Below are 12,306 nucleotides of genomic sequence, written 5' to 3'. Positions count from 1 at the left end.
CTCACTGCAAATTGCAATGTCATCCGCAAACATCATTGTCCAGGGAGATTCCTGTCTTACCTCGTCTGTCAGCCTGTCCATCAGCATAGCAAACAAAAAAGGACTCAAAGCTGATCCTTGGTGTAGTCCCACCTCCACCTTGAACTCCTCTGTCTGACCTACAGCACATCTCACCACCGTCATACTTCTCTCATACATGTCCTGAACTACTCTGACATACTTCTCTGCCACTCCAGACGACCTCATACAGTACCACAGCTCCTCCCTCGGCACCCTGTCATACGCCTTCTCTAAATCTACGAACACACAATGCAGCTCCTTCTGACCTTCTCTGTACTTTTCCATCAACATTCTCAAAGCAAAAATGGCATCAGTGGTGCTCTTACGGGGCATGAAACCATACTGCTGCTCCCAAATCTCCACCTTCTTCCTAAGCCTGGCTTCCACTACTCTTTCCCACAGCTTCATTGTGTGGCTCATCAACTTTATTCCTCTATAGTTGCTGCAGTTCTGCGTGTCACCCTTGTTCTTAAAGATTGGGACCAGAACGCTTCTCCTCCATTCCTCAGGCATCTTCTCACTCTCTAAAATCCTATTGAACAACCTTGTTAGAAATTCCACTGCTGTCTCTCCTAAGCACTTCCATACCTCCACAGGTACGTCATCAGGACCAACGGCCTTTCCGCTCTTCATCCTTTTCAGAGCCTTCCTAACCTCATCCTTTCCAATCTCTGCTACTTCCTGCTCCACAACAACCACATCTTCCTCCCTTCTTTCCCTGTCATTTTCCTCGTTCATCAGCTCCTCAAAATACTCCTTCCATCTTTTCTGTACACTCTCCTGGGTTGTTAGCACCTTTCCATCTCTGTCCTTAATCACCCTTATCTGTTGCACGTCCTTCCCATCTCTGTCTGTCTGTCTGGCTAGCCTGTACAAGTCCTTCTCTCCTTCCTTTGTGTCTAACCTGTCATATAGCTCATCGTAAGCTTTCTGTTTGGCCTTTGCCACCTCTCTCTTCACTCTACGCTGCGCTTCCTTGTACTCCTGTCTACCTTCCTCAGTCCTTTCTACATCCCACTTCCTTTTAGCCAACCTCTTCCTCTGGACGCATTCCTGTACTTCCTCATTCCACCACCAAGTCTCTTTACCGTCTTTCCTCTTTCCAGATGACACACCTAGCACCTTCCTACCTGTTTCCCTGATAATCTCTGCTGTAGTTTCCCAGTCCTCTGGAAGCTCATCCTGACCACCCAGACCCTGTCTCAACTTCTGCCTAAATTCCTCACAAGTTTCTTCATTCTGTAGCTTCCACCACTTGGTCTTCTTTTCTGTTTTCCCTCTCTTCTTCTTCCTGACCTCCAGAGTCATCTTACACACCACCATGCGGTGCTGTCTGGCTACACTCTCTCCTACCACCACTTTGCAGTCATTAACCTCTCTCAAATGACCTCGTCTACATAGGATGTAGTCCACCTGAGTACTCCTACCTCCACTTCTGTATGTCACTCTATGTTCCTCTCTCTTCTGGAAGTAAGTGTTGACTACAGCCATTTCCATCCTCTTCGCAAAGCCCACCACCATCTGTCCCTCCAGATTCCTTTCCTTCACACCAAACCTGCCCATCACCTCCTCATCACCTCTGTTGCCCTCACCAACATGCCCATTAAAGTCTGCTCCAATAACAACTCTCTCTCCTCTGGGAAAACTCTCTATGACCTCATCCAACTCATTCCAGAATCTCTCCTTCACTTCTAACTCACAGCCAACCTGTGGCGCATACCCACTGACTACATTCACCATCACCCCTTCAATTTCTAACTTTAGGCTCATCATCCTGTCTGAGACTCTTTTCACCTCTAGAACACCGTTTACAAACTCCCCCTTCAGAATCACTCCTACCCCGTTTCTCTTCCTATCAACACCATGATAGAACAGTTTGTATCCTCCTCCAATACTACGTGCCTTGCTGCCCTTCCACCTTGTCTCCTGCACACACAGTACATCTACCTTCCTTCTCTCCATCATGTCTGCCAGCTCTCTGCCTTTCCCTTCATCCAAAGGACAAAATTCCCAGCTACAAACAGAGTAATGTTGTGTACTCTATCCACTGCAAAGAGAACTGCAATGAACAGTATATAGGAGAAACCAAACAACCGCTACACAAGCGGCTTTACCAACATCGCAGAGCCAACCCAAGTGGACCTGAGTCTGCAGTACATCTCCACCTGAAGGCCACAAACCACTCTTTCAAGGACAGTGAAGTCCGAATTCTAGCCAGAGAGAAAGGATGGTTTGAGCGAGGAGTAAAAGAAGCCATCTTTGTCAAGAAGGATAAACCTTCTCTTAATAAGAATGGTGGTCTCAGGTTTATTCTTCCATCCATCTACGGCAGTGTTTTGAAACCTAAACAAACCAAACCAGTTCCACCTGAGTCGTTAACCACTGAAAGAGACAACCATTTTGGAGAGGGAGTCACTGACTCCCCAACCCCCAGCTGAGGACAAAGGACTATTAACGACCCGAAACCACTTAGGCTAAGTGGACAACACCTCCAGTTTCAGGTCTAACTCCTCCCCCAATGAGCGCATATATACCAGCTCTTAGACCAGCTATTTCAGAATTGACAAAGCCTCTTGGATAAGAGGTGAAACGTCTTCCAACTTTAAAACCAAGTCCAGATGACATCCCCTAAACCTACTACAAAGTTTAAATGAGAAGGACATTTATTTTTGATACATGAGTGAATTGTTTTGGGAGAGATATGGCTTTTGCAGGTGAACCATGGTGTTGTGCTGAACATCCACATTATTTTGACAAAAGCACTAAGAGTGTTGAGAACGTCCAGTCTGATCAAGAAATGATCAGACCGGACGGAAGAAAGCCGGAAGAAAGCAAATGATCTTAGAGTTTTCAGAATGTAATTTCTGTTTCAAGAAATGAGCCAAACCAATGGAGAAAAACTGTAATGGGTCCTGAACAGAACTCAGCCCGTCCCTGAAGTTCTGGAGTCTCTTTGCGGATTTCATCTCTGCTAAACCAAGAGCAAAGAGAGGTTTGGGGGAGAGCAGGGGGGTTCCTGGGAGGAAAAGTCAATTCCAGAGAGAGGAGAGCAGGGACAGTTACTGGAAAAGTTGGATCTGAGCATGCGCAGCAGCTCCTGAACATACTGTTCAAAGAGCAGATGCCCCCTGTCTTCCTGGAACTGTCCGCTTGGATCAGCCTGCCAGCCTCTCGTCCAATGACGTCACGGGCCATCAGGGTAAGGGCGCGCGCGGACCCCTGTCATTCAATCAGGTGTCTAGACTGTCCGTGCGCCACTTGTGAGGATGAACAGGTGGAGGGCGCTGCGGCAGCTCGGATGCATCCCCGCGCGGAGCCTTCCTCCTCCTCGTCATCTTCACTCCGCCGGAATCATCGGTGCACCGTTTTCCAAAGGACAGGTGAGAGCGCGCGTGGACAGGTGAGAGAGCGCGTGGACAGGCGAAGTAAATGGGAAAGTAAAGTGAAAAGGCGCGTTTTTTCCTTTCTGTTCTTCAGTTCTCTGTCAGTAAAGTTTGTTTTTGGCTGAAATGCTGCAAACTCTTCCCTTCCACTTTGTAAACATTTCTAAAGCCCATCATGGAATAAACAGCGTTATTAAATCATAAAGATAGTTCAGCAATAACTGCCTTAAGGTTGTCCTCGGAACCTCCTGCAGGTGAAAGGTGGAGTGGAAGCTGGACCGGACCACATCCGAGCCGCGGGCCTGGTTGAACGGCTGCAGCTGCAAGGTCAGACATGACAGCCAACATACATGTGATAAAGTCATGACTGCCGCGGTGTGATGAGAGAGGCACTTTGGCCAATCAGGTTTCAGGAACCCTTCCCTGGCCCCTCCTCCCTTTCCAAGGGTGATACATGTAGAATTTTAGGATTTGAACTGCTGCACATTCAGTGGATCTCATCCTGCAGTGATTCAGCAATAGAAAAGCATGTTCATACCATTTGTATGACCATACTAGAAATGTCAAAACGTCAACAACTCTCATCCAGAGAGGATTTTTCCAACTTATTTAATTCAATGAAAACCCAAAGTGTAAGTGTAATCATCATCTTGATCAGTTTTCAGGTGAATCTGGAGGATCAGGACCTTGAGGCTGATAAGCTGAGTTGGAGCAGCAGATTAGAGGCCAGAATGTGAGGATGAGGCGGTCGGTTCACAGCAGGGACTTTAACTGAGAACGACGGTGTGTTTGTGTCACCGCTAGTTTGTGTCTCAGTTACACAAGCAGAACAGACATAGTTTCATTGAATCCCATAAAGCCCTGAATGCATCACTGCTGTGTTCAGTGGGAGTTCAGTGTCACCGATGTCCCATGTGAGCTCATGTCCTCGAATGCCAGCAGATCCTTCACTGCAGGCCTGTTGTTCATTGATCAGCTGTTTGCTGAGAAAACAGACCTCTGATCTGCCGGCGTTCATGTTCACACACGTCTGCAAAGTTCTTGGAAGTCCAGAAAAGACGAGTTCACTTTTGATCGACCTTCTGTTTGTCTTCAACCTATGACCCCGGCTGCCAGGGTGTGCAGTGAAGGATTATGGGAACCTGGTATTTGAGCACGTGTCCGGGGACGAGCCCGTGGGGAAGCTGAAGAGCGTGCGGGCGGTGGGCAGCGCCAACCAGAGGTTGTCTGTGGCGATGCGGGAGGTGAAAGAGGGCGGGCACACGGCCGTCATGCTGGGAGGAGACCACAGGTCAGACAAAGAAACGTTAACGCCAAGAAGTTCCTGCTGAGTCAGCATGTTCAGGAGTGTAGACAGGCTGCAATGCCGTCATGACGATTCTCATTCAAATGCCTGTTCTGCCTTTGCAGTCTGGCTATCGGCTCGATTCATGGTCATGCTGCTGCTCTGGGACAGCTGGGCGTCCTGTGGGTTGATGCCCATGCCGACATCAACACGCCTCTGACGTCCTACACGGGGAACATCCACGGGCAGCCCTTGTCTTACCTCCTCCATGAGCTGCAGTCAAAGGTGAGCTGCACCTTTACCCTCCTCATCAGCGGACACGCCACGCCACATCATCTTCTCCACAGGTTCCCGCTCTGCCAAACTTCTCCTGGATGAAGCCGTGCCTGTCAGCTGGAGATCTCGTCTACATCGGCCTGAGAGACGTGGATCCAGCAGAGCAGTGAGTCCCACGTGAACTCAGCACAGCACACCTGACGACACCTGGAAACCACCTGTGTCCATCCCTGTTGACACCCACAGATCCTCAGATCTGTACTGCAGTAGGCCCTCCACATGTCGCGGTTCACCTGTGGTAAATGTACGGGGCTGTAACATATAAGTACATCTCTGATCATCATCACATCTTTGCTTTCATTCTATAATCCTGAACTTATTTCTCTATTAAGGTGTGAACAAGTTTAAACTGAAGAGAAAAGACTGAAAAAGTCTGAAAAAAGTGGATAAAGTAAAGAGTTTTACAGCCGTAACCCTTGTGCTATCCTAGGCACTTTAACATTGGGAGTTGGGTCACCTAGACCCACTAGACAGAGCGCTGAACCTTTTTTCTTCAATGATTTGTGATCGTCACTGGTGTCCATGGATTACATGAAATCTTTCCACCTTTATCCACCTTTGTCATGGTAGGGAGAACACGTCAATGTAAGGGTGGGTCAACTCGACCCCATAGGACAGCACAAGGGCTAAACTCGGAGGCATCCAGTTTCACTGTACAGACACGATCAGAGAACATCTTGAGCTACGTTGCAGATTTCACTTGTTGTGAGGAATTTTTAGAACGTAACTCTCACGATAGACAAGGAACTGTGAGTACTTGAATGCACCAGGAAGACGCTTGGTGAACACCTGAACACACCGGCTGCTTCCTGTCCACAGCTACATCCTTCAGATGCTGGGCGTGAAGATGTTCTCCATGTCAAAAGTGGATCAGTTGGGCGTGGCCAAAGTAATGGAGGAGGCGTGTGACTACCTGAGTACCAGGTAACAAACACTAACAGCTGTTTCCAGAACACAATGTGTGTTACTGAATGATAATCTCACCTAAAAAATGAAGATTGTTGTTTTCACACACAATGGGCAGAGCAGAGCATTTTGACCTTTGACCTGTAGTAGTGTCTGTTGACAGGCTGTGGGTTGGAAAACAATATTGGGTCACAACTGTAACAGTTATTGTAAATGACAACACTGAAAAATTCCCAGATGTGTAGCGGCTGATCAGTTGTTACACAACATTGTTTTCAAGACTTCTAAAAAACACACCCACAAAGGTTCAGATGGGGGGAGGGCAGCACTGACACTGCAAACAGCTTCAGAGGATGGAGGGGTCAGAGCGCCAAAGTGCTTTACATTCATACACTGATGGCCGCTGCGCTGCCAAACAACCTTCCACCAGAGGCGCGGGGGGGGGGGACTTTGACTTATGGGTAGGCAAGACGGGAATCAAACCTTCAATCTTCAGATCAGAGATTAGCTGTCTTACCGCTGCACCACAGCCGCCCCCATAGCAGATGTTGCCAACTGAAGTGCAGAAAATATGGAAAGTTATTGCTATAAACTGTCATGTTTGACATATTAGACTTTGTCCTCTGCTTAAAGTCTTGTGTTTGGACCCCCACACCTCCATTCTTGCTGCACAGACGGCGTCCTGAGTAGGGTCACTGGTCTGGTCGTGGACTCTCAGTAGCCTGTAGACGTTGTTCATTTTCTGTCAAGTTCTTAATGTTTACTGGATATGAGTTCATTTTTTACTGGACAGGTAAATCATCTGCAGGGATCCAGGCTGGGATCTGCCTCCAGGGTCCGTCTGTACTGTAGAAACTACCGTCAGACAGTATGAACTTTAGAAACCAGACCATGGTTCAGGTGACGGACGTCATGTGTACTTTAATTTTTAACTCCTGCTTTGTTTGTCTAATACAAAAAAGGGGGAAGAAGCCAATCCACCTGAGCTTTGACATTGACGCCATTGACCCCTCCATTACTCCAGCAACAGGAACACCTGTGACCGGAGGACTCACCTACCGAGAAGGACTCTGCATCGCTGAACACCTGAGTCAGACAGGTACGACAAATGCCCCCTGCCCTCTGCAGGGGAAGCACCTAAACAGAACGCTGGTTCCTCAGGCTTGCTGTCGGCGGTGGACCTGGTGGAAGTGAATCCCCTGAGAGGACAGACGCAGGACGACGTCCAGTCCACGGTCAGCACAGCTGTGGACCTGCTGCTCGCATGTTTTGGCCGTCAGCGTGAAGGAAATCACCTGCAAGATTACTGCCTGCCTGAGCCGTAACCATGGCAGCAGGGACGGTTGCCCCACAGGACAGAAAAGGCCTAGGATAGCACAAGGGTTAATGCACAAGTGTCAAACTCAAGGCTCGCGGGCCAAATGTGGCCCTCCATGTCATTTTATATGGCCTGTGAGAGCATAACCCTTGTGCTATCCTAGGCACTTTACCATTGGGAGTGGGGTCATCTAGACCCACTAGACAGTGCTCTGAACCTTTTTTCTTCAATGATTTGTGATCTTCACTGGTGTCCATGGATTACATGAAATCTTTCCACCTTTATCCACCTTTGTCATGGTAGGGAGAACACGTCAATGTAAGGGCGGGGTCATCTAAGATAGCACAAGGGTTAACCTAACCTGACAGAATCAAATGTAAAATGATTTATGGTAGAGGAACAAGCAAACATATGTTTTCTATGCAACTGTAATTGTCACTTTAAAAAGTTCTAGTAAATAAATAAATGAGTTATTTAACATTAAGGAGTAGTTACGTTTATTTTTCATTACATTTAGTTACATGTATAAGTTATATGTGGCCCCTTGAGGACAACCTGATGCCCCTGATTTAAGGTAATAAAGTGAAATTCTCTGAATAACCTTCTGATGTCACTTATGACTTCATTTAAATTATTTTGAACAACTTTTGAAATCCGTCTCAAACAACTTATCAAAGACGGTATGTTTCACTGGAACAATTTCAGGATTTATTTCACAATATTTACTCACTTTATGCAAATAATTACATGAACTTTTTAAGGAAAGATAGAAAGATGGATGGATGGATGGATAGATAGATGGAGAGAGAAAGTACTTCAATAATCCAGAGGGAACTTACATATCCATCCATTGCTCCACAAAATACACAATACATTCAATAGAAAGAAATTCAAAAAGTAATTGAGTAATAGTCATAAAAAAAATAAAACTAACTAAAAACAGAGTAAAAAGACTAAACGTATAAAAGTAGATGCCCGTTTAGTAACTCATCCTCATGGCCTTTCCCCTCCCAGCGGCATTAACCAGTCTGATTGCACTCGGTGCAAAGGACTTCCTGAGGAACACAAGTCCAACTTTTGGAGCTGAGAAATTAATTTAATGTTCATTCATTCATCTTCTAAACCATTTTGTTCCTTTCGGGGTCCCGCGGCTGCTGGAGCCTATCCCGGCCACTCGTGGGCGAAGGCGGGAGACATCCTGGACAGGATCAACTGTCCGACACATTAAGTCATGAATGGTTAATTTTGAGTATGAAGCTGAAGAAAACCCACACATGGACGGGGAGAACATGCTAACTCCACACCGAAAGGTCCTCATTGGTGTTCTGGTTCAGGCCCCCCAGCCGGGAACCAGGGGCCTTTATTGCTGTGAGGCTAGAGCGCTAACCACACTTTTGAATTCAAATGATCTGGTTACAGGGTTACAGGGAGGGTAACATGGCTGCATATTTAAGATGGATGAGCAGCTGCATTAGTTGGATTATAGATCATATAAAACACCAAACTGTTCTCAGAGTAACGTTAAATATCTTCTGATGCATAAAGAACCCAGTCTGCTTTGGATTTCTTGCCTGGGAGGGATACCACGAAACCACCATGAGTTTGATGGTTCCTCAGTCAGTCTGAAGCCTCCCGAACGGTTTGGTTTGAGCTACGGACCGGTTTAACCTGGCTAGCATCTGTTTGGTAGAACCTAATATCTACTCTACCAAACCCCTGCCTTTGTGCAGATATACTTTTAGAAGTTGATCCTGGTTTGAACAGCAGAAACACCAAACTTGATAGGAGACGTTTCTTTGGTTTGCTATTCTGTAAATCAATAAAAGGTCAGCTACATTTCTGAAAGCATTCTTGTTTACGGCTTTTTGTCTCCAAGATGCTTTATAGCATTATATTTAGCATGCGTTATGGATATTGCTTTTATACGGCACACAGAGCTTATTTAGGTCTAGCACAAATTTAGAGCAGCACATTTTAGAAACGGCACACTGCCAGCTCCTTTTTATTAGCTGAACTTTTCCACATGGTGCTGCATAGAAAGCAGCTGTTCCCACATTCAAGTCCATCCCGTTGTGGTCAAATACAGCATTTCATTGATTTCTTTATTTTCTGTTAAACCTCTGGATGGTCTTTGTGGAGTTAAACAGCCACTGAAATCAGGCTGCTGGGAGATTCTCCAAATGACGAGTCGGGAATTCATGAAAACAGAGAAATGAGCCAAAAGTCTTTATTGGTGACACGGAAATTCACTGACGTCACTTCCTGCGGTCCCCTGAACCTTCACCAACCTCACCTGAGGTCTCAGGTTCCAGGTGGAGCCGTCAGCTTTTCAGTCTGTGATTCCATAACGAAACAGAAACGACTACTAGAAGTGTCCCAACACAAACCCAAACTAAAACCCGGTTAGTCCAGTTAGACTCTGGTGAACCTGAAGCCGGACTGGTAAGTCCAGTTACCGTGTCTCCTGATGTGGGAATGGGTTAGTAACGTGTTTTTGTCCATCCAATGACTGAACAGAAAGGCCCGCAGAACCAGAGACGAGACGAACGACACAGGAACAGCTCCGACACATGAAGACAGACAGAAAAAGAGGATTCTGTTGACCCAACAGCGACCCCCCCCCCCGGGAGGCAGAGTCCCATTTACAGGTGATGAGCCGAGGGCTGGCCGGGAACCGGACCAGGAGGAAGACGCACATGACCGTTCATCTTCGGCTCCGAGAGCGAGCGCTGAATGATGCTGCTGATGGCGTCGGCGCCTCCCCCCTGCAGGAAGGTGCGGTGGTCCCCGTCAACGACCTGGACAGACACGGGGCCGTCGCAGACCTGTGGGGGACACGAGTCGCTCAGCAGCTGAACCCCAGCGGACGGAGACGAAGTTCCAGCAAATGAAGGTTTGGTGAAGGTTCTGACCTCGCTCAGCCTGTAGTCCGGGCCCAGGTTCTGCTCGTACTCACTGCTGGTTCTGGCCCGCAGCAGCACGGCTTTGCCGCGGTATTTGGACAAAGGCACGTAGGCGTCAGCAGCCTTCAGCTTCTTGTAGAAGCTGGACGCTGCGAAGCGCAGGAAGTCCGGCTTCATGTTCTGCAGGCTGGAAGTGATGAGATTCACGGCGGTGTCGACCCGAGCCTCCAGGTCAGGGAGGGACAGCAGAGACTCCACCAGCTGAACAGAGTCACAGAGAGGCGGGGCTTACATACACAATAAATGGGCTCGTTCAAACACCAGGAAATAACACTGGAAAAAAGAATTTTCCCACAGTCTGTAGTCCCTGAATGCAGCATATTGAATGACAGTAAAAGTTCTTCTCTGCTTACAAAAAAAAACTTCACGTCACGAGAACTTAAACCAGGAATGATGCAGCCCGATAATTCAGCAGTCCAAGCTTTGGACGTGTCTTCCTGTGTGGACATCACATTGTGGCCCCCTGGGGGCTCAGCCAAGAACTACAGCCCACACCTCTGGGTTGATGGCTCTGAAAACTCCTTTTCCTTTTTGTGTGAAATGATTAAATTCCGGGGGTCGTGTTGAAACTGAAAATCTGGTCTATTTTTATTTATTCCCACTATTTTTTCTGGGTCAGAAGATACCAGTGAAAGCAGCACAAAGAAAATGAGTAATAGCTGAAAAGCTGCCAGACAAATGCCCACAGTGTTCTTACAGCAGCCGAGTCAGCACATTTCTGAAACCTGCGAACCACAGAATGACCGGCTAAAGAACCAAAGGAGCTCCAACAGGAAGATTCAGTGATCCCTCGCTATATATTTACTTTTCACAGTTTCGCTACTTCACGGATTTGCATCATGCATTGTGTTCTGCATTCTGATTGGCTAAAAAGTCACTCTGCTTCTTCTCTACCTGTGTGTCAATAACGTTGCAGTTTAAGATGTACACGTACGTAAATCAGCTTGCAGAATTTACAACACGCAAATCATCATCTTGCAATTTCGAGTTTCTCTAAAACCCATAGAAAAAGAGCGCCAACAACTGCCTATCACTATGTACTTCTCCTGAACAAACACAGCTGCACCGCGGGCTTCAAAAGAAGAAAACACTGCAGAGTGGAGTCAGGATGCAGCGGCTCAGTCTGAAGAGCAGTGAAATACACCTGAGTCACTATTTGTCTGACTGTACTTTGTATTTTTTTCATATTCATTTTTAATTTTCTCCTGTTTAATCCAATGACTCGGGTCGCGATGGGCGGGGCTAATCTCCGCGATTTGAAGCCTTCTGTTCACATTGATGATTAAAATTATTATTTGACAGTACAGTACAGAAATTATTTGTTGAAAAAAACCGTTTCTAAAGTACTTTTATTTGTGAAACAAATGCTTGAGCCTGTAAAACGGTTTGTTCTTTCTTTTCAATGTATAATAGAGTATTTAATTGCATAATAATTGTTAGAAAAAATAAAGGTTTCTACTTCACGGATTTTGCCTATCACAGGTTCTTTTCGGAACTTAACCCCCGCGAAAAACAAGGGTTTACTGCAATAGAAAACCATATCGGCGCAGATTTGTTTTCTCCGAACGCTGAGCTGGCGCCTCATTTGAAATGGCACCCTGGGCAACCGCCCGTACTACCCGTGCCTAAAACCGCTACATTGATGATGTGAGACTGTTTTTCACCAAAACGCCAGCCTGTTCTACGGAGGCGTGTGATTCATTCCACTGACAAACTCTGATCACAGGGTTACTATAGGAAAACAACACCAAGCCAGCAAGTCAAGGGCAGTTGGAAAAAAGTCCAATGAGGTGACCGTCTCTGTCACCAGACATTTATTGAAAACATTGAACATGAAGAATGGGAAAAGGTTCCAAGCTGAGGAGATGAAGTACCTTGTTGTATTGGATGTCTGTAAACTGCTGGATGAACGCACACAGAGCCTCCGTCTCCGCTTCAGACTCACTACCAGGGGTCAGTTTTGCCCTGTAGCTCTGCAAACAAACAAATGCGCCAGGCCCTGTTTTTAATCTGCAATATTCCAGCACACAGGCGATAAAGAAGAGTCCGTCAAAT

General features: G+C 46.7%; 2 protein-coding genes across 4 annotated transcripts in view; one reads left to right on the top strand and one right to left on the bottom strand.

Annotated features, from left to right (window-relative positions):
- Positions 1–3,148: 3,148 nt before the first annotated feature.
- Positions 3,149–7,772, top strand: arg1 (arginase 1). Of its 3 annotated transcripts, none has more exons than XM_078938081.1 (8): positions 3,149–3,440; positions 3,675–3,770; positions 4,560–4,734; positions 4,854–5,013; positions 5,076–5,170; positions 5,884–5,988; positions 6,933–7,069; positions 7,132–7,772. In XM_078938081.1, exons 1-8 carry the CDS (start codon positions 3,182–3,184, stop codon positions 7,293–7,295), a joined length of 1,191 nt encoding a protein of 396 aa, XP_078794207.1. In that variant the 5' UTR covers positions 3,149–3,181; the 3' UTR covers positions 7,296–7,772. The 3 variants fall into 3 exon arrangements, with proteins under 3 accessions (XP_078794207.1, XP_011486795.2, XP_004080749.1); XM_011488493.3 differs by having other exon boundaries at positions 3,152–3,460; positions 3,698–3,770; XM_004080701.5 differs by having other exon boundaries at positions 3,248–3,440; positions 3,698–3,770.
- Positions 7,773–9,499: 1,727 nt separating this feature from the next.
- fasn (fatty acid synthase) overlaps positions 9,500–12,306 on the bottom strand; it is a 43,042-nt gene continuing 40,235 nt past the window's right edge. The window contains exons 40-42 of the mRNA XM_004080702.5: positions 12,126–12,224; positions 10,201–10,452; positions 9,500–10,113 (exon numbers count right to left, since the gene is read on the bottom strand). Of these exons, the coding sequence (XP_004080750.2) occupies positions 9,931–10,113; positions 10,201–10,452; positions 12,126–12,224 (534 nt within the window). The 3' untranslated portion in view covers positions 9,500–9,930. The remainder of the gene's footprint in view (positions 10,114–10,200; positions 10,453–12,125; positions 12,225–12,306) is intronic.

Source organism: Oryzias latipes, chromosome 19 (genome assembly GCF_053564925.1).
Source record: "Oryzias latipes strain Hd-rR chromosome 19, Olatipes_Hd-rR_3.1".
NCBI classification, from domain to species: Eukaryota; Metazoa; Chordata; class Actinopteri; order Beloniformes; family Adrianichthyidae; genus Oryzias; species Oryzias latipes.
The sequence above is the reverse complement of the archived record's forward strand: the minus strand, read 5'-3'. Positions and strand labels throughout refer to the sequence as shown.